Source organism: Nicotiana tabacum, chromosome 3 (genome assembly GCF_000715075.1).
Source record: "Nicotiana tabacum cultivar K326 chromosome 3, ASM71507v2, whole genome shotgun sequence".
In the NCBI taxonomy this organism is placed as follows: Eukaryota; Viridiplantae; Streptophyta; class Magnoliopsida; order Solanales; family Solanaceae; genus Nicotiana; species Nicotiana tabacum.
The window spans coordinates 77,503,257-77,528,765 of record NC_134082.1 but is presented as its reverse complement, the minus strand read 5'-3'; the positions used below and the strand labels follow the sequence as shown (position 1 = coordinate 77,528,765).

The following is a 25,509-nucleotide window of genomic DNA, read 5'->3' as shown; positions in this document are numbered from 1 at the left end:
ACTTATGGAGGAGGAGCCCAGACTCATGTTACTCGCACTCCGGAGTAGATGGCTCCCCAGTTTCAAACCCCATCGGTTCAGTTAGTTGGGGTAGTTCAGCCTGGAGTTGTGGCCCAAGCTGGTGAGGGGCCAACTATGTCTACTGATGCCTTGTGGAGGTAGGACTGGTTCACCAAGCTCTTCACTACTACTTTTGGTAGTACATCTTCTGAGGATCCCCAGGATTATTTGGACAGCTATCATGAGGTTCTTTGGAACATGGGAATAGTGGAGACCAATGGGGTCGACTTTGCTACTTTCCATTTGTCTGGATCCGCCAAGACTTGGTGGAGAGATTATTGTTTGGCTAGACCAGTTGGGTCACCAGCATTGACTTGGGATCAGTTCTCTCAGCTATTTCTGGAGAAGTTTCTTCCGATCACTTAAAGGGAGAACTATAGGAGGCACTTTTAGCGTCTCCAGCAGGGTTCTATGACTGTCATTCAGTACGAGACCAGATTCATTGACTTGGTCCGTTATACTCTTCTTATACTTCCCACTGAGAGAGAGAGAGAGTGAGGAGGTTGATTGAGGGACTCATTCAGCCTATTCGATTGTAGATGGCTAAGAAGACAAGGAGCAAGATTTCTTTTCAGGGTGCGGCCAATGTAGCCAGAAGAGTTAGGATGGTTCTATCATAGGGGGGTGGTCAGGGATCTGACAAGAGGCCTCGTCATTCGGGCAGGTTCAGTGGTGCCTCATCTGGAGGTAGGGATTCTTTTGGTAGTGGCCATCCTTCCAGGCTGTTTCATTCAGCACTTCAGGCTTCTCACGGTGCTCCAGGTGGTCGTGGTTCTCATATACAATATTCATATTAGTTTCCTTAGAGTGCACCGCCAGCTCCTATCAGTGCACCTCCGCTACAGAGTTTTCAGAGTGGTTATTCAGGCTGTCAGGATCAGCAGTCTCAGTAGCCGAGGGCTTTTTATACTTGTGGCAATACGAGGCATATTGCTAGATTTTGCCCTCGAGCACCGAGCAGCTCTCATCATTAGGGTTCCCGTTCCATGGTTCAAGCATCGAGTGTTCCACCACCCGCTTAGCCAGCTGGAGGTGGAGGTAGAGATTATAAAGGTAGAGGTAGAGGTATTAGAGGTGGAGGTCAGACCACTAGAGGTGGAGGCCAGCTAATAGGAGTCCGTGCGAGAGATGTAGTTTAGAGTGGTGGGGCCTAGCTCCGATGTTATGCTCTTCCAGCCAGGCCTAAGGCTGGGGCTTCTGATACAGTTATTATAAGTACTGTTCTGGTTTGTAGTAGAGATGCTTCAGTTCTATTTGATCCAGGATCTACATACTCCTATGTGTCATCTTATTTTGCACCGTATCTGGTTATGCCTAGTGATTATTTGAGTGCTCCTGTATATGTGTCTACTGGTGAGTGATTCTATTGTGTTAGATGGTGTCCATCGTTCATGTATAGTTATGATTGGGGGTCTTGAGACTCGAGTAGATTTGTTACTTCTGAATATGGTTGATTTTGATGTCATATTGGGGATGGACTGGTTATCACCATACCATGCTATCTTGAGACTGTCATGCTAAGACTGTGACCTTAGCATTGCTGGGTTTACCTAGTTTAGAGTGGAGAGGGACTCCTAGTTATTCTACCCGTAGGGTTATCTCATATATGAAGGCTCGGCGTATGGTCGAGAAGGGGTGTTTGGCCTATTTGAAATATGTTCGTGATTCTAGTGCCGAGGTTCCTTCTATGGATTCTGTGCCTGTTGTTCGTGAGTTTCCTGGGGTATTTCCTTCAGACCTACCGGGTATACCACCCTACAGGGATATTGACTTCTGCATTGATTTGGCTTCGGTAACTCAGCCCATTTCTATCCCGCCGTATCATATGGCCCTGCCTGAGTTGAAAGAATTGAAAGAGCAGTTGCATGACTTGCTTGATAAAGGCTTTATTAACCTAGTGTCTCGCCTTGGGGTGCGCTGATCTTGTTTGTTAATAGAAAGGACGGATCGATGAGGATGTGTATAGATTACCGACAGTTGAACAAAGTTACAATCAAAAATATGTATCCATTGCCGAGGATTGATAATTTGTTTGATCAGCTTCAGAGTGTCGAGGTATTTTTGAAGATTGACTTGAGATCTAGCTACCATCAGTTGAGGATTAGGGCATCCGATGTCCCTAAGATAGCTTTCTGCACTCGATACTGGCATTATGAGTTCTTGGTAATGTCATTTGGATTGACAAATGCCCCAACAACTTTTATGGATTTGATGAACCGAGTGTTGAAGCCTTACTTGGACTCATTCGTGATAGTCTCATTGATGATATTTTGATCTATTCCACAGCCGGGAGCAGAATGAGCAACATCTGAGAGTAGTTCTTCAAACATTGAGAGATAGTCGGTTGTATGCTAAGTTTTCGAAGTGTGAGTTCTGGTTGAGTTTAGTTGCATTCTTGGGTCATGTCGTCTTAGTAGAGGGTATTCAGGTAGATCCAAAGAAGATTGAGGCAGTCAAGAACTGGCCTAGACCCACGTCAACTATTGAGATCCAGAGTTTTTTGGGTTTGGTAGGCTATTACCGTTGGTTTGTGGAGGGGTTTTCATCTATTGCAGCCCCGATGACCAGGTTGACCCAGAAGAGTGACCAGTTCAGGTGGTCAGACGAGTGTGAGGAAAGCTTTCAGAAGCTCAAGACAGCTTTGACTACGACGCTGGTGTTGGTTTTGCCCACAGGTTCAAGGCCATATACAATTTATTGTGACGCATCTCGTATTAGACTTGGTGCAGTGTAAATGCAGGATGGCAAGGTCATTGCTTATTCTTCACGACAGTTGAAGATTCATGAGAAGAATTATCCAGTTCATGACTTGGAGTTAACATCCATTGTTCATGCATTGAAGATTTGGAGGTATTATTTGTATGACGTATCATGTGAGGTGTTCACGGATCACAAGAGTCTACAGTATTTGTTCAAGCAGAAGGAGATAAATTTGAGGCAGAGAAGGTGGTTGGAGCTATTGAAAGACTATGATATCACCATCTTATATCATCCAAGGAAGGCCAATGTGGTGGTCGATGCTTTGAGTAGAAAGTCAGCCAGTATAGGCAGTCTTGCGTATATTCCGGTCGGTGAGAGACCACTTGCTTTGGATGTTCAGGCTTTGGCCAATCCGTTCGTGAGGTTGGATGTTTCTGAGCCCAGCCGTGTGTTAGCTTGCACAGTCGCTCGTTTTTCATTATTTGAGCGTATTCGAGATCGGCAATATGATGATCCTCATTTGTTTGTCCTTAGGGACATGGTGCAGCAAAGAGGTTCCAAGCAGGTTACATTGGAAGATGATGGGGTTTTGAGTATGCAGGGTTGTATTTGTGTGCCTAATGTGGATGGACTCCGAGAGTTGATTTTAGAGGAGGCCCATAGTTCCTAGTAATCTATTCATCCGGGCGCCGCGAAGATGTATCAGGATTTGCAGCAGCATTATTGGTGGAGAAGAATGAAGAAGGATATCATTGCATACATGGCTCGGTGTTTGAATTGTCAGCAGGTTAAGTACGAGCATCAGAGACCTGGTGGTTTGTTCCAGAAGATTGAGATTCCTGAGTGGAAGTGGGAGTGTATCACTATGGACTTTGTTGTTCGACTCTCATAGACTCAGAGGAAGTTTGATGCAGTGTGAGTTATTGTTGATAGGCTGACCAAGTCAGCACATTTCATTCCTATGGCAGTTTTCTATTCTTTTGAGAAGTTAGCCGAGATCTATAACCGGGAGATTGTTCGTCTTCATGGTATGCACGTATCTATCATTTCGGACCGAGGGACGCAAATTACCTCACATTTCTGGAGGGCAGTTAAGCATGAGTTGGGCACACGGGTCAAGTTGGTCACAATATTTCATCCTCAGATGGACGGGCAGTCCGAGCATGTTATTTAGATTTTGGAGGATATGCTCCGAGCTTGTGTCATTGACTTTGGAGGCTCGTGGGATCAGTTCTTGCCTTTATCGGAGTTTTCCTACAACAACAACTACCAGTCGAGCATCCATTTGGCTCCTTATAAGGCTTTAAATGCTAGGCGATGTCGATCGCCGGTTGGATGGTTTGAGCCGAAAGAGGCTCGATTGTTGGGTACGGATCTAGTACAGGATGACTTGAACAAGGTCAGGATCATTCAGGATGGGCTTCGTACAACTCAGTCCAGGCAAAGAGTTATGCCGACCGTAAGGTTCGTGATGTGGCATTCATGGTCGGCGAGCGGATGTTGCTTCGAGTATCGCCTATGAAGGTCATTATGAGATTTGGAAAGAAGGGAAAGCAAAGCCCTCGATTTATTGGCATTTTAGATTATTGATTGAGTGGGAGATGTGGCTTATAGACTTGCGTTGCCGCCGAGTTTATCAGTCGTGCATCCAGTGTTTCATGTGTCCATGCTTCGAAAGTATCACGACGATCCAGCCCACGTATTAGATTTCAGTACTGTCCAGTTGGACAAGGATTTGTCCTATGAGGAAGAGTCAGTAGCTATTCTAGACCGGCAGGTTCGTCAGTTGATATCGAAGAGTTTCCCTTCTATTTGTGTTAAGTGCCTAGGTCAGCCTGTTGAGGCAACAACCTGGGAGTCTTAGTCCGATATGCGGAGCCGATATCCCCATCTTTTCTCCGACTTAGGTACTTTTCTTATATTCGTTCGAGGACGAACGATTGTTTTAGAGGTGGAGAATGTAATGACCCAAAAGGTTATCACTCGTTTTAAAAGTAAATTCTATGTTTCGAGGCCTTAAAACCCTCTTTTTGTCGCACCTCGATTTGCATGTGCAGTCTGGGCGCGTTTCCGAAAAGCGTTTTTGTGAAAACTAAGTAAAATAAGGAAATTGGCTTTTAAAATTAAATAAAGTTGACTTTGGTCAACATTCTTGGTAAATAGACCCGGACCCGTGATTTGATGGTCTCGTAGGGTCCGCAGTAAAATTTGGGACTTGGGCGTATGCCCAGAATCGAACTCCGAGGTCCCAAGCCCGAGAAATAATTTTTTTAAAGAATTTTTTTTCTATAAAATATAAAAGTTTTTAGAAGTGAATTGATGCATTTTCTTGATGGTATTGGGTCTGTATCTTGGTTCTGGAGCCCGGTACAAGTATGAAATAATAATTAAGGCGAATCTGTAAAATTTGGTAAAGATCGAAATTCGTTTGGTACAAAACAGACCTATAGTTGAGAAAATAGTAATTTTGATGTTCTTGAGTGATTTCATGAATTTAAGGTTTAATTCCTAGTTGTTGATGTTATTTTGATGATTTGATTGCACGAGCAAGTCCGTATGATATTTTTGGACTTGCGTGCATATATGGTTTGGAGCCCTGAGGGCGGGGGTGATTTTTGGATAGGCCACGAAGTTAAATTTGACTTAGGAAAACTGCTGGTGTGTTGCAGGTTTGTAGGCTTCGCAATTGCGAGCTCGCATTTGCGACTAACCATCACATTTGCGAAGACTGGGTAGGGGGTGACCTTCGCATTTGCGAAGCATCAGTCACAAAAGTGACTCCAACAGTGTTCGCATTTGGGAACGGTCGTTCGCATTTGCGAGGTTAACAGGGCAGACCTCCTCCGCAATTGCGATGCCTTGGCCGCATTTGCGAGTTCGCATTTGTGAACTGTCATGACCCTAACCCCGAACCCGGTCGTGATGGCGCCTCTCGTGAAGACAAGGCCAGCCAGTCTAACCCTATTTGTCCTTTTAAGCGGTTAAATAACATAAGAATCATTCAAACATGATTTAATAGCACAATTAGCGGTAATAGAGATAACAAGGCGGAAATACAACCTGACACAGCCCTAACTCGGGGTGTCACAAGTCATGAGCAACTAAGGATCCTGTTACGAGTCTACTAAATATAATATCTGGTACAACTATTTGAAGAACATAAAAGTAATAAGATAAGGGAGACACAGGGGCTGCGGACGCCAACAACTACCTTGTAGTCTCCGAAACACCGCCTGGACTGGAGGGATCAACACTCAGGAGCGAGACCTACTGTGCCTGAATCTGCACACAAGAGTGCAGGGAGTAAAGTGAGTACTCCAACTCAGTGAGTAATAAATATAAATAATGGCTGAAAGCAAGAAAACACGTAGAAACACAAAGCAATCTATACCAAAGCAGTAAAATCACTTAAAGCAGTAAATCAGTGAAATATCAAGTAAACTTCCTTTTTCGACCAGTAAAACAAGTAATTTGGCAGGTAATTAACAAATAGAAATCCGCCCCTCAGGCAACAACTCAGAACAATATCAGCCCCTCAGGCTCACTCTCAGAACAATATCAGCCCCTCGGGCTCACTCTCAAAACAGTATTAGCCCCTCGGGCTCACTCTCAGAACAGTATCAGCCCCTCGGGCTCATTCTCAGAACAGTATCAGCCCCTCGGGCTCACTCTCAGATCACAATGGGTACCCACGCTCACTGGGGGTGTGCAGACTCCGGAGGGCCCCTTACGGCCCAAGCACAATATCAAGCCATCTCGTGGCATCAACTCTTGGCCTCACATCACTCAAGCCACCTCGTGGCGTATAAATGTATCTCAGGCCCTCGGCCTCATATCACTTAGTGTATCCTCACCTCTGGCCCTCGGCCGTACTCAGTCCAAAAAATCATCACAAGCCCCTCGGGCATTAGTAAACAGTAGTTCTCAGCCCAAAACATCATTTAGAAATATCATTTAAGCCTCAAAACTAAGTAAAAGTGGCTGAGTTGTAAAGCAGTAGGAAACCACAGGGCTGAGTTCAAGTAATAAATCAAAACAGTGAGGAATAATGATAAAAATCCCCGGAGGGTTCAAATAGTTGGTACGAAGCTCAAATATGGCAATCACCCCAAACCATTATGATAACAAACAAGTTTCAATCAAATACGCGGTAAAAACATCAATCGGGACAAACCAAATCACAATCCCCAATAGTAAACGACCCCACGCTCATCATCAAACGCGTGTCTCACCTTAATATAGCACTACGATGTGCAAATCTGGGGTTTCAAACCCTCAAGACATTATTTATAATCGTTACTCACCTCGAACCGGCTAATTCTCTAGCTCGCGACTCCTTTGCCCCTCGAATTGGCCTCCACGTGCGTCGAATCTATCCAAAATCAGAACGAATACGTCACAATATGCTAAGGGAACAAAGCCCAAGCGAGAACAATTGAATTACCACAAAATTCCAGAAATTGGTCAAACCCGACCCCCGGGCCCACATCTCGGAATTTAACAAAATTCACAAAACTAGAATCCTTATACTCTCACGAGTCTATCCATACAAAAATTATCCAATTCCGATACCATTTGGTCCTTCAAATCATCATTTTTACATTTTTGAAAGATTTCACAATTTTCTTCCCAAATTCCATCTCAAATCATGAATTAAATGATGAATTCAATGATAGATTCATGTACTCTAGCCAAATATGAGTTTGAATCACTTACCCCGATGAATTTTTTGAAAAACCTTCGAAAAATCGTTAAAATCCGAGCTCTCTAGGTCAAAATTTCAAATAAAACCCAAAACCTCGTATTTATGGAATACCTCACAGATTTCCACCTCCGCGGGCCATACAAAATTGACCGTGGTCTGCACAAAACCATTGCGGTCCGCACAAAAATGACCGCGACCGCCCATTATTTCCTTTGTAGTGATAGACTTTAGTATTTTGGCCATAACTTTTGCTACATATGTCCAAATTAGGATATCTTTACCTTTCTGGAAACTAGACACGAATGACTATAACTTTTGTTTTTCGCTTATCTCAAATTTCCTTGTAGAACAAAAGATATGAGCTTCCGAAGTAGGACCAGCAAAATGTTCTTTACCGCGGTCGCACACCATGTTGTGCGGTCCGCACAACACTCACCGTGGACGCACTTCATTTTGTGCGGACCGCGCTGGTGAGTTCCGAGGCCTGCAACCCTTCTGGACCTGCTACAGCTATGATTTTTGGCCTAAAACATCCCGGAACCTGCCCGAAACTCGCCTGAATCCTTGGGATTTCAAACCAATTGTACCAACATATCCCATGACATCGTTCAAACTTGTTCAAAACCTCGGGATGCTCACAAAAACATCAAATCACCAATTTAACATGAGATTCAAGCCTAAGAACTCCAAGAACTCTTAAATTATGCTTTCGATCAAAAGTCTATCAAATCTCACCCGAATGACCTGAAAATTTGTACACACATCCCAAATGACACAACGAAGCTACTACCACTCTCAGAATTCTTTTCCGACCCCTATATCAAAATCTCGCCTATCAACCGGAAATCACCAAACTATCAATTTCGCCAATTCAAGCCTAAATCTTCTCTACAACTCCAAAACCCATTCCGATCGCTCTCCTAAGTCACAAATCCCGCATATCCCGCTCGGTATCCCAGGTAGCCTCCTCCATGGGCCGACCTCTCCACTGCACTTTCACTGAAGCTATATCCTTTGACCTCAACTTCCGAACCTGACGACCAAAAATAGCTACTGGTTCTACATCAAAGGTCAAATCATCATCCAACTGAACTGTGTTGAAGTCCAAAACATGAAACAGATCCCAAATATACTTTCGGAGCATAGAAACATGAAATACCGGATGTACACTCGACAAGCCGGATGACAAAGCAAGTTCATAAGCCACCTCCCCAATCCTCCGAAGCACCTCAAATGGCCCAATGAACCGAGGACTCAATTTCCCTTTCTTCTCAAATCTCATAACACCCTTCATAGGTGAAACCTTCAGCAGAACCTTCTCGCCAACCATGTGGGACACATCTCGAACCTTCCTATCAGCATTGTAAGCATGTGATTTTGACCCTCCCCGAACTTTTGCCCATTTTTAGCGTAAAATATTTAGTTTAGGCCTAAAATCGATATTTCAACTAATTTTGACTCTTTTACTTTATTTCGTCACAAAAAAATGAAAATTACAAAAATATATTTTAGTTTACGTATCTTTCATAAATTTAAATAAAATATATACAAAAATAATACCTTATCTTTATTTTTATATAATCTTGAAAACACACAAAATAGTTTTATGTTGTATAGTTTAGTTCAATTAATTAAATTAGTTTTATATTTTTATATTATAATTGTACATAATTTTAGAAGGAGAAATTAGTTTTAGGTTAGTTTATCCCGTCTTTATAAATCTTGTAGTCCATTTCTCTAGTCTTTGGCCTAATTCCCTAGCTCATAATTCCTAGGCCCATACCTCCTAATCTAAAGATAACCCTAAAATCCTAAACCTATATAAAAAGAAGCTAGCCCCTACACCTGGGAGGAGGAGCCGGAACTCAAAAAAAATCGGACCTTAGGAGACCACCCACCCCCACGTCGTCTTCTTCCCTAAGAGAAACAACCTGGACCTAATTTCTGAGACCTTTTCAGCAGTCATGTCCCTTGATTTGAAGAAGGATCTCTGACTCTCATTTGGAAAGAACAAAAACAGTAGCCCCTTTGAATTCCTAAACAAAAGGAGAGGAGAATGACACCCCCAATTCCAAAAAAGAAATACAACCGCAATTCAGCCCCAAAACTCATGCTCCTCCGCGTCTTGTAGCTCGAAAAACCCAGGTGAAGAATCATCCTTTAATTACCCAAAGACTCCCTATACTCCAATAAAACTCAGCCCCAAAGCTTAGCAAAATCCAACTGAAAAAGGGAAGCAAAACCAGCTCAAAAAATAGCCGAAAATAACCTCAAAATCAGTCGGAGCTAAGCCTCGTCATTTTGGCATGGTTCAAGTTTTCCGGAGAGATTCGAGGCTGTCGGAGAGATGGTTCTGAGGTTGTTTGAGGCACTGAGGTCGTTGGAAAATGTTCTGGTCACGAGTTGTCTAATTTTCGAGTTGGTTGTAGCTTTGGCTCAAATTCAGCAAAAAGATTTTCCTTAGCAATATTGAAGTAAGTTTATCGCTTTGAGGTTCATTCTTAGCTTCTTCTTTTTTTCAAGTTTTATTATCTTATATGTTTATAAGATTTTGTTTGGTTGCTGCTGAGTTGACAATTTTTATGGCTTCTTTTGTTAAAACTTTCCAACATAAGCTTCAGTGGTTTACGTAAACTCATAAATTTGGTTCAAATGTGTTATGTAAAATTTGTCATACCCTTTTGTTTGTTACAATTGCTTGGGTGTGAATTATGTTGCTTTAACCCTGTTATTTTTTTTTGTATCTGTCACATTGAGTTGTATGAGATATTGGTACTAATATTTGTAACCGGGTCTATTAAGTTGATGAACCAAGTATTTTTGGCATTTTCTGTTGGGAAATTGGCCTGCTGTGTTTCATGGATGTTACTTAAAATGTTTTGGATAAAGTCTTGTTAATAAATTGGGTTAGGTTACGTGTTAGATACTATTGTTAGGTTAGTGTATTAGTCGTTTCTTTGAGTTTTCTTAGCTACTGTAGGAATGAATTTTAATGTTGAAAAAGAATATTGAGTTATACTAAGTAACTTATTAATAATAACTAAAATCTTACACTTCTTCTCCAAATAATTTCATAATTGATGACTTCGCAATAATCCCAAAGTAGTTTTAGGAAGAAACAATTAAATTATGAACTTGGTAGCTTGCTTTAGGTGCGTAATTTAAAATTACCTTCTTAAACTCGGGTGTGCATTTCATGTGACCAAAATCCAAATCTTAACAACGTTAAATAAAATGTGTCTCATACTGCAGGTGCATTTCATGTGGCGTGGTCCAAAGACGTGTTTTAGATGACGCTGACATCTTTCTTAAAATAATTAAAAGTGGTTTTAAAGTTTAAAATTATACCATAGGCTAAAACATGTACTAAAATCAGATAATAGACCAATTATAATACTTGAGCGACCGTTCTAGAACCACGAAATCCGAGAATGCCTAACACCTTCTCCCAGGTTAACAGAATTCCTTACCCGGATTTCTGTGTTTGCAAACTGTAAAACAGAGTCAATCTTTCCTCGATTTGGGATTTAAAACCGGTGACTTGGGACACCATAAATATCCTAAGTGGCGACTCTGAATTTAAAATAGATAATCCCGTTTCGATTGTCACTTTAATTGGAAAAAACTCCCTTATATACCCCTTTATGGGAGTGTAGTAAAAAGGAGGTGTGAAAGCTCTGGCGACTCTGCTGGGGACCGAACCCAGAATCTCTGGTTCAGGGTTCAATAATTCGATCTTAGATGAATTGTTATAGTTGGCTTTATCCATTATCTGATTTTGTTACATGTTTGGGCCTAATGGGCTAATTGTTGCTTTTACCGCTTTGATATTTTGTGAACTGTATATAAACTGCTACGAAACCCTTCCTCTCTCTGAGTCTTCTAAATCATGGAGAAGTGTGCACTTCGTGTGACTTATCTTCTATTAGAGTCATATCCCAAATTTTAGAACGAGGTTTGGACAAGTTGCAAAGCCGATGAAGTTTCTGTATTCCCGGTACGCTGCCCCCCCTCGGCTCGAGCTGTCCGCTCGGGTAAGCCAGGTCTAGAACAAATAAACCCAGGTTTTTAGACCTAGTATAACATAGCCTCATGCCGGATCTCTAGTAGGAACTCTTGTTTGCATCATGTGCATTTTAATTTTGGGGACTCAACACAGGGGTTGGGTCCGTCTAGGACAGGTGTACCCAAAAATCAAAAGACCATCTTGATGCATCTTACGTGCTACTTGCGTATCTGTCTGTTTCGGCTTGCATGTTGACTGACTTCTAGAATAGGGAAAGAAAATGAAAAAAAAAGAAAAAAAAGAAAATCAAGAAAGAGGAGAAAAAAAGAAAAAAGAAACAAAAAGTGAGAGCTAGGTATTTAGAAAATTCTGAAAATCTGCCAAAATTCTGAAAAAAAAAGTCATTTCAAAATGAGCCAAAATTATCAAGCGTCATGTTTTCCTGTTCCGTCAAAACTGGGCGAACTACGCAGGTCTGATTCTCACCGGATGTGAGATATGTAGGCAAACCTCATCGGTTACGGCCCATAATTTTCAAAAAAAAAAAATTCAAAAATATTTTCCTTTACTTCCTCTATAGAAAAATCTTTTTTTAGACCCCAATTTTTAAAAAATCCAAAAATATTTTCCATTACTTGCTTCTTTAGAAAGCCTTTCTTTTAGACCCTAATTGTTTTTTTTAAAAATACAAAAATATTTTCTTTGAATTTCTTCCAAAACATTATTCTTTCAAAATTGAAAAGAAAATTCAAAATTCAGAAATATTTTCGTTTTTTGGAAGCATTTCTTTCATAAATTCAAAATAAAATTAGAAAAATATTTTCTTTCTTCTTTAGAAGTTTTTTTCTTTCGAAATTCTAGAAAAGAAATTCAAAAAAAAAAGTCTTTCTACTTTAGAAGTCTTTCTTTGCAAAAATGCTGACGAAAAATCAAAATCCAAAAATATTCTCTTTCTTCTTTATAAGTCTTTCTTTCGAAAAAATAAAATAAAAAATTCAAAAAAAAGTTAGTTTATTTACTTTATTCATGATCTTCCCGAACTACGCAAGATCTGATTCATGTTCCCACATGATACGTAGGCAACCCACATCAGGTTCGATCACCAGTAAAAGAAATGGAAAAAAATGAAGAAATAAAAAAATATTGATAATAATAAGGACCGAGTGAGTCCATTCTAATATGTTTTGTTTTGAATTGTGAAGAAAGTTGAGGTGGTCGGTTTGTGGTAAGCTGGAAACACAAGATCTAAGGAAAAATGATAACTGACATCGAAGTTGTTACAAGTGCTCAAGAGACTCAGGGTCAGAGGGTTCAATAAGAGTCTACTGTGTTTGAGAAAAATAGAATACTGAAACAGCAAATGACTGAAATGTGTCAAGAATGGGCCAGTGGTCAGGGACAACCTCGTCATGAGTCACAATTTGCAACACAGTAAGAGTAGTACCACTTTCCTGAGTACCACTCGTACTCGTTTGATCTTCCTGCAAACATTGAGAAACCTGCCCGAAAGATGGTACATGAAGAAATGACCCAACGAGTGAAAAGCTTAGAACAACGGTTGAAAAACATGCAAGGGTTGGCAGGTCAAAAGAGTGTTGCCTTCAAAGATCTATGTATGTTCCCCGATGTCCACTTGCCGCCTGGTTTCAATACTCCCAAAGTTGAAAAGTATGATGGACATGGAGACCCCATAACCCACCTGAAAAGGTATTGCAATCAACTGAGAGGTGCGGGAAGAAACGAAGAATTGCTGATGGCTTATTTTGGGGAAAGCCTTACGAGAGTAGCATCCGAATGGTTTTTGGATCAAGACACATCTCGCTTGTACGTCTGGAATGACATGGCACAGGCCTTTGTCAATCAGTTCCAATACAACATCGACATTGCCCCACACCGCATTTCCCTTTCAAACCTGAAGAAGAAACCAAGTGAAAGTTTTAGGGAATATGCCATTAAATGGAAAGAGCAAGCAACTCGAGTTAAGCCACCCATGGATGACCACGAGCTAATCACTGTCTTCCTTCAAGCGCAAGAGCCAGATTACTTTCAAAACATGATGTCCGTAGTTGGCAAATCCTTCTCGGAAGCAATCAAAATGGGAGAAATGGTAGAGAATGGTCTTAAGACATGCAAAATTATAAGTCAAGCAGTTTTTAAAGCCGCAACTCAGGCTGTCCGGGTTGAATCTGATAATTTTAGCGACACAAATGAGAAGTTTGAAGAAATCATGATGACATCAGGGTCGAGAAGAGGTCCCAGGAGAACATCTCGAAGGCATGAGCAGCCTCCTCAAGTTTTCCATGACTCCCCTAAGCAGTATTATCCACCTCAAAACCCTCAATACTCTGTCGGTCCACCTCAGTATATTGTCCAGACACCAAAACATCCCAGAAGGCGAGCACGAGCATCACGAAATCTCCAACAGCCTCCACAAAATTTTCAGATGCCCTATAACCCACATCCAAGCCAGAGGTATAAAGGGGAACAAAGGTTGAAAGATAATTTTACACCAATAGGAGAGTCCTATGCAAGATTATTTGAGAAGTTAAAGCATTATGACATGATTGCACCTATTCCTCCAAATCATGTGGACCAACGTGCGAGAAACTTTGAGCCTTCTAAAAGGTGTGAATATCATTCCAATGCCCAGGGGAACAATGTTGAAAGCTGTCGGGATTTGGAAAGAGAAATAGAAAGGATGATCCAGGAAAACCTGATTGTGATCCAAGACAGTGACACCCAGAATATCGCACAGAATCCTTTACCTGCACATGATGATGCACACTTTGTGGGGGTGATGCGTGGTGACAGGGAGTATGAGAATCCTCTCGGAAATTCGCTAATTGAAGTTAATGATTTTGAAATTGGAGAAGGCTCTACTGATTCTGATGAGCAAATTTGTGGCTAAATATCAAGCATAACAATTGAAAAGTCATTCCCTCCTCACTAGGAAGGAATCTTGGTAGCTTGTTTTGATATTTTTCTATTATCTGGGTTATTTCAGGGTTGTGATCCAGATTTTATTTGTTTTATTGAGTCAAACCCTTCTATCCCTCCATTCTGTTTGTGTGAGTCTTGTCTGTCTGTTCTATTGCTATTTTCATTAGCCGGGTTATTTTAGGGTTGTACTCAGATTTTAGGTTGCTTGTTTAGTTGTCAAACCCTTCCATCCTTATTCAATAAAATACAATTTGTCCTTTTGTGTCATTCTATTTCTAGTTCTTTTCTCGCTAGTTCTAATGACATGACATGCATGCGGAAATTTTGGCCAGATCTTAGAAACTGATTTAATCTGGAATTGCATAACACAAAAAAGATTTTTTTTTGAGGATGAATAAAGAGTTGAAATACTTTGGAATTAAGGTCGAGTAAAATTCACCTTCACATCATCGTGAAGATCAGACTTGAGGATGTTTAATCAATTGAAGTTTGTTGGAAATTTTGACATTAAGGGATGGAAAGTGTCTTGTGACCATGACACACCAAGAGGCTAGTCATGTTCGTTAATGCTGTGATTGCGAAAGATACTATATTTGGCATTCTCAAGGCTGGGAGGCCTTCTTTCTGCTATCCAAACACTTTATATCCTTCGCTACCCGTTTTGAGCCTATGTTATTTTCTTTGACTACCTTCTTTTGGAATCAAGTTTAGAGTCAAGAGTAAAAAAATGATAAAAAAAAAGAAAAAAAAAAAGTCCATGTCACAAAAGTACAAACTGGGGCAATTCTTAGAAAGTTCAAGTGATAAAAATAAGGAAGAAAAAAAAACAGTCAAAGGCCCATGCCCCCAGAAAATAAAAGTTGGGGCAATTTGTTTTGAAAAAAAAGGAAGAAAAAGGAAAAAGACAGAGGAAAGAAAGTTGAAAAATAGTTAGGTCAAATGTTTGAACTACATTCGACCTTTGATTCCTTAAAAAAAGGATACGTAGGCAGCCTCACGGTTCAGTCCAACCAAATAAGAATTCTGAAAAGAGAAAAAAAATCCAAAAAAATCCCCTGTATCTGAAACTGTGGCAAAGATTTTATTTCACTTTTGAAAGAGTCGATTCTAAGAGTTATAAGTCTACACCCCCTTTATTTTGAGTCTACGTTGAGCCTTCATGCCAACCCTTCTGCCCAACCCTATTCAAACACTTCCAAATAAAGACCTCCCGATATGCCTTCAAGAATACCAAGAGAAGCATGCAATGAGCAACGACTGTCACGCGACATAGAACACTGTCAAGTTGCTCGCACAAAAAAGCAAAAGAAAAAGGAAAATAAAAGAAAATAAGAGAGTCTTACTAGTGAAAACCTTCATGGGCACTGTAAGGCGATGGTAAGAAATGATAAATAAATGAAAGAGACTTGTTGGTGAAAACTCCTCGGAGCACCGCTAATCGATAGTGAGTTGTGAAGCTGATGCAAAAATTGACACGAACAAGCCCAACTTCATAGGTCATAAGAATGGTAAAATGGAAGATTGAATTAGTTTGGTAGATCGACCGTTAAGTCCAAAATGCATGTCATGATCATTAAGGCTAGTTATTGAAAAAAAAAAGTAAAAAAAAAAGAACTCTTCCTTCTGTCCTTCCGACAGGGGCATTTCTTGTTAATACTTGTTTCTTTGCATCATTGTGTCCTTCACTCCGAGTCGGTCCTTATCAAAACAAGCAAGAAAAGATTTCAAAATCTGCTACCAACTTTTCAATTGCATAAAGCAAATTTGGCCAGCAGTAAGCTGTTTCTGTCAATATACCTTGAGGTTTCATACAAAGGCTTCTCCAAAAAAGACTCTCCTCAGCCTACTTGGCGCAAGAAAGATAACTGGTAATTCTCTTTGACAGACAAATTGCTCAAAAATCAGAAAGTCAGTCAAGATATCGGAAAGGGTCACCTAGACAAAGATCTCTAGTTGAGATAAGGCTGATTGAGCCGCAAGTACAAATGATACAAGGTGTGAAACAATTAGGGTTGATGCAGAGCAAAAGCCTCTTGAATCCGACTCAAGATGATTGAGCAGAAGCCAAGCTGCCCAAGACTCAAGGCCATAAACCGACCACCATTTTTAAAACTGACAAATTTTTCTTTGTATGAAACAGGAACAAAGCGGTGCAAGGAAAGTGATTCAAAAAGAGAAAAAAAATGAAAAAAGAAAAAAAAAAAGAGAAGAAAATGAAAAGACGAGAAGAGCCGACAAAGGGAAGTTTCTCAAATCTTTGCCTTTATTTGTCTTGCTATTGTGTATAAAATCTTGCTATTGATCTTCACATTTTTCCTCATAGGATAAAAGTCCTAGTCTGATGAATCTTTCTCCTAAGGTAGAAAACCTAGTCTGATGAATTTTTTCCTAGGATATAAATCTTAGTCTGATAAATCTTTCTCCCAAGATAACAAAAAAAGGGAACCTAATCTGATGAACTTTCTCCTAGGATCAAAATCTTAGTCTGATGAATTTTTCTCCTAAGATAGAAAACCTAGTCTGATGAATTTTCTCCTAGGATCAAAATCTTAGTCTGATGAATTTTTCTCCTAAGATAGAGGACCTAGTCTGATGAACTTTCTCCTAGGATCAAAACCTTAGTCTGATGAATTTTTCTTCTAAGATAGGAGACCTAGTCTGATGAATTTTCTCCTAGGATACAAAATCTTAGTCTGATAAATCTTTCACCTAAGATATGAAAACCTAGTCTGATGAACTTTCTCCTAGGATAAACGTCTTAGTCGGATGAATCTTTCTCCTAAGATACCAAAAAAAAAGAAGAAAAGGGAACTAGTCTGATGAACTTTCTCCTAGGATCAAAATCTTAGTCTGATAAATCCTTCTCCTAAGATAGAAAACCTAGTCTGATGAATTTTCTCCTAGGATAAATGTCTTAGCCGGATGAATCTTTCTCCTAAGATACCAAAAACAAAAGCAAAAAAGAGAGAAAAAAGGACCTAGTCTGATGAATTTTCTCCTAGGATAAACGTCTTAGTCTGATGGATCTTTCTCCTAAGATAGAAAACCTAGTCTGACAAATTTTCTCCTAGGATAATTTGAAAGAAAAAGGAAGTCTAGATTTGAAAAAAGGGGAGTCATTTTTTTTAGTTTTATTAAGATTATCAATGTTTAGTTTTCCTGAAATCAGGGGGCTCCGCTTGGAGAATAGGGTCAGTTTTTACTTTAGTCAAGCTTAGTTTATAGTTTTCCTAGTCTATTTTTAGTTTACTCTCATCATTGCATCAATAGTACGAGTGGTTTACAATTTTTCTAACAACTCACAAATCTTCCTAGTGCAAACTGGGGCAGAAAAAATTTCTTTTGTTTTGTCTTTTTTGTTATAATCAGGCGCCCACCTAGAGAACAAGGTAAGACAACTCAAGTTTCTAGGGAAAGCAGTTTCGAAGGAAGACAGTTCAAGTTTCAGGAGAAAATGGTTCAAGGTGCAAGGGAAAACAATGTTAAGTAACAAGAGGAGACAGTTCAAGTTCAACAATCAGGCGCCCACCTGGAAATAAAGGGAATTCAATTTAGAATGCAATTCAGGTCAGCAACAAAAGAAGCTCGCGTCAAGAATGTGAGTCAGCAGTCTAAGATGATCAACATAAGTTAGTCACAATCCAGAATAAAAAGAAAAAAAAAGAAAGACAAGAAGTGAATCCAAATGCAGAAGTTAATGAAAGATGTGAGCTGCTCAAGACAGAGCTGAGGTCACAAGCTCTGCATGTCCCGTCTTGGTTTGAAAAGCTCAAGAAGATTGAACCAACACCTGCGGCTAACAAGCATCAAGATTCAGATCAGAGTCCGCATGAAGAACCAACAAACACTCAAGATCAAGCTTCAGAAGACTCATAGATAAGAATCTTGTAACTCGTAGCTGATAGGCTTAGTTAGTGTTTTTTTATTTTTGATTTTGATGTAATAACGGGACAACGGACCAGAACCTCGGTGGAACGGCACCTCGACCGGCTCTCCACGGCACACTCTATCATCTCACTCACTTCTGAACTACACATGGCCTGATTCCTTTATAGCCGAGGATATGTAGGCAGCTCAGATACCAGGGCTCGGTCACATTCCCCTTTTCTCTTAGTTTTGGTCTCCTTAAATAAGGGTCGGGTCAATAAACCTGTCTAGTCATTCTTTGTCTGAAAAATATTTCGTGTTTCCAGTCAAAGAGGGGCAGCTGTAGACATGTGATTTTTGACCATCCCCGAAATTTCGCCCATTTTTAGCGTAAAATGTTTAGTTTAGGCCTAATATCGATATTTCAACTAATTTTGACTCTTTTACTTTATTTCGTCACAAAAATTAAAAATTACAAAAAAATATTTTAGTTTACGTATCTTTCGTAAATTTAAATAAAATATATACAAAAATAGTACCTTATCTTTATTTTTATATAATCTTGAAAACACAAAAAATAGTTTTATGTTGTATAGTTTAGTTCAATTAATTAAAATTAGTTTTATATTTTTATATTATAATTGTACATAATTATTTAAGGAGGAATTAGTTTTAGGTTGGTTTATCCCGTCTTTATAAATCTTATAGTCCATTTCTCTAGCCTTTGGTCCAATTCCCTAGCTCATAATTCCAAGGCCCATAACTCCTAACCTAAAGATAACCCTAAAATCCTAAAACTATATAAAAAGAAGCTAGCCCCTACACCTGGGAGGAGGAGCCGAAACTCAAAAAAAAAATCGGACCTTAGGAGACCCCCCACCCCCACGTCATCTTCTTCTCCAAGAGAAACAACCTGGACCTAATTTCTGAGACCTTTTCAGCAGTCATGTCCCTTGATTTGAAGAAGGATCTCTGACTTCTCATTTGGAAAGAACAAAAACAGTAGCCCCTTTGAATTCCTAAACAAAAGGAAAGGAGAACGACACCCCCAATTCCAAAAAAAAGAAATACAGCCGCAACTCAGCCCCAAAACTCATGCTCCTCCGCGTCTTGTAGCTCGAAAACCCAGATGAAGCGTCATCCCTTAATTACCCAAAGACTCCCTAAAATACATTGAAACTCAGCCCCAAAGCTCAGCAAAATCTAACTGAAAAAACAGAAGCAAAACAAGCTCAAAAAATAGCCGAAAATAACCTCAAAATCAGCTGGAGCTCAGCCTCGTCGTTTTGGCGTGGTTCGGGTTTTTCGGCGAGCTTCGAGGCTATCGGAGAGATGGTTCTGAGGTCGTTCGAGGCGCTGAGGGCTTTGGAAAATGTTCCAGTCACGAGCTGTCTAATTTCCGAGTTGATTGTAGCTTTGGCTCAAATTCGCTAAAACGAGTTGCCTTAGCAATATTGAAGTAAGTTTATCGCTTTGAGGTTCATTCTTACTTCTTCTTTTCTTCAAGTTTTATTAGCTTATATGTTTATAAGATTTTGTTTGGTTGTTGCTGAGTTGACACTTTTTATGGCTTCTTTTGTTAAAACCTTCCAACATAAGCTTCAGTGGTTTACGGAAATTCATAAATTTGGTTCAAATGTGTTATGTAAAATTTGTCATACCCTTTTGTTTGTTACAATTGCTTGGGTGTGAATTATGTTGCTTTAACCCTATTATTTTTTTGTATCTGTCACATTATGTTGTATGAGATATTGGTACTAATATTTGTAACCGGATCTATTAAGTTGATGAACCAAGTATTTTTGGCATTTTCTGCTGGGAAATTGGCCTGCTGTGTTTGATGGATGTTACTTAAAATGTTTTGGATAGAGTCTTGTTAATAAATTGGGTTAGGTTACGTGTTAGATACTATTGTTAGGTTAGTGTATTAGTCGTTTCTTTAAGTTTTCTTAGCTACCGTAGGAATGAATTTTAATGTTGAAAAAGAATATTGAGTTATACTTAGTAACTTATTAATAATAACTAGAATCGTACACTTCTTCTCCAAATAATTTCATAATTGATGACTTCGCAATAATCCCAAAGTAGTTTTAGGAAGAAACAATTAAATTATGAACTTGGTAGCTTGCTTTAGGCGCGTAATTTAAAATTACCTTCTTAAACTCGGTGTGCGTTTCATGTGACTCAAATCCAAATCTTAACAACGTTAAATAAAATGTGTCTCAGACAACGGGTGCATTTCATGTGGCGTGGTCCAAAGACGTGTTTTAGATGACGTTGACATCTTCCTTAAAATAATTAAAAGCGGTTTTAAAGTTTAAAATTACACCATAGGCTAAAACATGTACTAAAATCAGATAATAGACCAATTATAATACTTGAGCGACCATGCTAGAACCACGGAATCCGGGAATGCCTAACACCTTCTCCCGGGTTAACAGAATTCCTTACTCGGATTTCTGTGTTCGCGGGCTGTAAAACAGAGTCAATCTTTCCTCGATTCGGGATTTAAAACCGGTGACTTGGGACACCATAAATATCCCAAGTGACGACTCTGAATTTAAAATAGATAATCCCGTTTCGGTTGTCACTTTAATTAGAAAAAACTCCCTTATATACCCCTTTCTAGGGGTGTAGTAAAAAGGAGGTGTGACAAGCATAACTCTTTTTCCTCGACTCCACTGTACGAAGCCTCTCCTGAATCGCCTTCACCTTCTCCAAAGCATCCTGTACCAAATCAGTCCCCAATAGCCTAGCCTCTCCGGGCTCGAACCAACCAACATGAGATCTACACCGCCTCCCATACAAAGCCTTATATGGAGCCATCCGAATACTCGACTGGTAGCTGTTGTTGTAGGCAAACTCTGTGAGCGGTAGAAACTCATCCTATGATCCTCCGAAATCAATGACACAAGCATGCAACATGTCCTCCAATATCTGAATAGTACGGTTGGACTGCCCGTCCGTCTGAGGATGAAAGGCTATGCTCAACTTCACCTGAGTACCTAACTCTCGCTGAACAGATGTAACGACCCGACCGGTCGTTTTGAGCTCCGGCGCGTCATTCAGCAGTTTGAGGCCATGAGCGGCTTCATCTCAGGTATATTGAAATATATGAATTATGGGAAAAATTTGAAAAATTTTGATATTTAATATTGTTAAAGTTGACTTTGGTCAACATTTTTGGTAGACCGGACCCGGACCCGTGCTTTTTCGGTCTCGAAAGGTCCATAGAAAAATATGGGCGTTGAACGTGTTTCCGGAATCGAATTCCGAGGTCCCAGGCCCGAGAAATGAATTTTTTCGTGAAATTGTTTTCTGAAAATGTTTAAGGAAAATGAAAATGAAATTTGATCAGAAAGTAATGGTATCGGGCTCATATTTTAGTTCCGACGCCCGGTACAGGTCATATATGTTGGTTAAGCGCTTCCTGTAAAGTTTGGTTACAAACGGACGTTGTTTGACGGGTTTCGGCCTTAAATTGGAAAAATTGAAAGTTTATGAAATTTGAAAGAATTCTTGGATTTAAGGCTCAAATCATTGATTTTGATGTTATTTTGGCGATTTGATCGCTCGAGTAAGTTCGTGTGACATTTTAGAGTCAGTGTTCATATTTGGTTTGGAGCCCCGAGGGCTCGGGAGTGTTTCGGAGGTGTCTCAGAGTGATTTCGGACTTGGGAAAACTTGCAGAAAATTCTGCTGTGCCCAGAAAATTTTAGGTGCGGGTAGTCCAGTTTGGAAGCTCATATCTTGTAATCTATAAGAAATCAGAAAAAGTGCAAAACACGAAAGTTGTAGCCCATACATTCTAGTTTTCGGAAAGTTAAACCATTTGTGATTTGGATATCATCTCCGAAAGTTACGATGGATCGAAAAGGGCTGCTGGAGCAATTTCGGCAAAATTTACGATGCACTTTAGAAGCTCATATCTCGGGATATATAAAGAGTTATATGGTGTACAACCTATCAAATTAAAGATCTTTGGGTCTAGTTTCTAAATCTTCATACCGTTTGTCATTTGGATATTTATACAAGACGTTATGGGTGTTTAAACAGAAGGTATCCGACAAGGAACAATTTTAATAGAATGTACAACTTGTATAGCACAAGTGCAAGGTACAACTCGACGAAGCACAGACAGATTCTTTTATACACGGATTTAGCTCACTTTTCTTCATTTCTTCAAAGTATGGACGATTTTTGGGGAGCTTCAAGAGGGTATTTTCATCATCAATGTGAAAGTAAGTTATCCCCACCTATTTTGAGTTAAGTACATCAATTATGTATGGATTTGAGCATGAAAATTGTAGAAAAATTGAGGATTTAGGCCTAGGGATTTGAAAATAAGATTTGGTGATTTGAGGGGTCAAATGAACTCCGATTTTGGTAAATTTTATATGTACGGACTCGTGGAGAGACGAGGAATCCGGTGATATGACTTTCGTATTTTTTCGAGAAGTGGGCCCGGGGCTCGGTTTTTGCAAATTTCGTGATTTTCGATATTTTTCGAGTCTTTTCGATTGGGTTATATTCCCTTAGCCTATTGTAATATATTCCTTGTAGTTTTGGCAAGATTCGACGCGCGAGGAGGTCGATTCGAAAGGAAAGGGCATCGCGGAGTAGACTTTTGGCCATCTTGAGGTGAGTAATAGATGTAAATGTTGTTCTGAGGGTTTGAAATCCCGGACTTTCACATCATAATGCTATACTGAGGCGTGACACGCACTCCATGGCGAGTGCGGGGTTGGATACTATTGGGGATTGTGACTTGGTCCATCCCGTGTGATGTTTATACTATACTGGTGATTGATACACATACTTCATTGATATTACTAGGCTTGATGCCATGTTTGGGCCTTGTGCCAATTTGTAAAATCCTTCGAGGATTGATATTACTACTTAGCATTATTTGCATATCATTTAATTTCAGTCCAAGGTTTTAAATGCTGTTTTGCAAACTCAGCCATAATTCTAAGTGTTGAAAACTTAAATGATATTTTTAAATGTATTTCGGGCTGGGAACTTCTGTTTTGTAAATGCCTAAGGGGCTTATTATATTATTTTCTGGACTGATTATAAAGTGACTTGAAACAGTGGTAACAATGACACTGTGTGATATACTTGAAACAGTGGTAACAATGACACTATGTGATATACTTGAAACAGTGGTAACAATGACACTGTGTGATATACTTGAAATAGTGGTAACAATGACACTGGATGATATACTTGAACAGTGGTAACAATGGCACTATATGATATAAATTGGTCAGGTAACAATGGCTGACCGGTCAGGCAACAATGACTGACCAAGATATTGCGCTTGGGCTGTAGGAGCCCCTCTGGAGTCTGTACACACCCCCAGTGAGCACCGTCGATGATAAATAAATATGGATGGCTCGGGCTGCACGCCGCAGTGGGTACTGGAATGTACCATCATATGCATTGCATTGCATTCATGTATTTATATTTATACTGGTGTTTAGCTACTCAGTTCCATATGTTGTTGTATATTCGGATTGTAGCTTACTTTGTGTATTTACTGGATTTTCTTATCTTCGGACTATAGTTACTTTTATTACACACTTGGTCGGAGTACTCACTTTACTCCCTGCACCTTGTGTGCAGATCCAGGGCAGTCTCAGGCTCAGTAGATCCAGTTGATCAGCAGATCCAGCCTCTGGAGGTATCGAGGTAGCTGCACGACGTTCGCAACCATTGATCTTCTCCCTCCTATCCTATCTCTTTATTTCCGCATTATCGGAACTTGGATATACCGTGTATTAGGATGATATTCTATATTGTAGAGGCTCAGATTCGTGACACCGGGTCCTAGTGAGATTATATTATGTATTTTGTTAAAATCTTTAGTACTTTAATCTTGCTTAATTGATATTTCTTTCCGCTATTTTTGATAAATTTGGTTAAGTGTTGAATAATGGTCGGGCTTGCCTAGTAGTGTGCTGGGCGCCATCACGACCGGGATTTGGGTCGCGACAAGTTGGTATCTGAGCCTAGGTTACTTGGTCTCGCGAGTCATGAGCCAGTTTAGTAGAGTCTCGCGGATCAGTACGGAGACTTCTGTACTTATCCTCGAGAGGCTGCCAAACCTTTAGGAAAACTTCACATTCTTGAATTCTTATCGTGCGTCCTTGATTCAGCTTGAAAAGAAACTTTTGAAATTCCTTCCGCGTGATCGTATGCACCAACGGACACTCAGTATCAGATGTGTCTCGATTGCTTTTGTTTCCCCGATCGAGGGGCGGGGTGTAATCTCTGTGAGTTTGAAGTTATACCAGTCTGGAGGACTTGAGGCCAAATCTTTGCCAATGGCTTGAGCACCGAGGTGCTGATTTTGTGAGCAAGTGGTTTGAACTCATATGTTCATTATTGTCCATGTTAGCTGGAATGATTGTTGGATATCCACGTGATGAGTATGTTAGTGTTGCGAGTTGTATTTGTACGACTTGGTAGTGGAGAAGAAGCCTACTGGATAGTAGATGAACTGTTAAGTGATTCGTTTCTTATTGTGATTTGTTGAGTAGCCCGAGTTATGGGCGCGTGAAGAATATATTTACGGGTCTCCTAGTTAGATAAGTCTGGGAGCTGAGATCGCTTCCGTAAATATATTATGACGAAATTGTTGAGTCAAGGACACCACCTTGAAGGTCGAAAATATTAAAGGAAGAATATGTTCCTACTTGGTTGAATAGCCCAATAATGGAGTGTTGAAGGGTATTTTCTATGTGTTATGATTCAAATAGGTGCAACGCATGTCCATGTATCAATTTAGATTTATGTAATTGATATGGATTATGATGCTTTGTCAAGTTGTGGATGGTTTTGGTGATTCTCTGGCAGGTGGATAGGACCAATTACAAAGGAGGCTCTGCCGAAATTTTTGAAAAATTTAGGACTTAAAAGAAAAAAAAATATTGGTCACCTAGAGAGTGGGCTTAACTGTTGTGTGAGTAAATGCAAGAATTGCAGAAGAGTTAAAATTCCAGATGATTCGTGTTTCCACGAGCTTATGATGGAGTGAGTTTAATCTCACCATGATATTACGACAGTAATAGAGTATATGTGTTGTGATCTATTGCTTCGAGCCAAGTTGGGGAGCTTGCTGTTGATTAGCTGATTGCACGGTTTATTACCTGCGTGAATTCTGGTTATTGGCGTATTGGTGGGTTATTGCAGCTACGAAAAAGGACCATGAGTGGTAATTTTAGTA

The 25,509-nt window shown here is 39.9% G+C and overlaps 1 protein-coding gene across 3 annotated transcripts; it reads left to right on the top strand.

The window, feature by feature from the left end:
- The first annotated feature begins 9,300 nt into the window (after positions 1-9,300).
- On the top strand, positions 9,301-24,962 carry LOC142179452 (uncharacterized). Of its 3 annotated transcripts, none has more exons than XM_075249560.1 (2): positions 9,301-19,737; positions 23,907-24,962. In XM_075249560.1, exon 1 carries the CDS (start codon positions 12,982-12,984, stop codon positions 14,377-14,379), a length of 1,398 nt encoding a protein of 465 aa, XP_075105661.1. In that variant the 5' UTR covers positions 9,301-12,981; the 3' UTR covers positions 14,380-19,737; positions 23,907-24,962. The 3 variants fall into 3 exon arrangements, with proteins under 3 accessions (XP_075105661.1, XP_075105662.1, XP_075105663.1); XM_075249561.1 differs by lacking the exon at positions 23,907-24,962 and adding an exon at positions 23,552-23,759; XM_075249562.1 differs by lacking the exon at positions 23,907-24,962 and adding an exon at positions 22,842-23,453.
- Positions 24,963-25,509: the final 547 nt, after the last annotated feature.

Excerpts from the sequence above, each read along its gene's own strand:
- LOC142179452 (XM_075249560.1), top strand. The coding sequence starts at position 12,982 with ATGGTACATGAAGAAATGACCCAACGAGTGAAAAGCTTAGAACAACGG.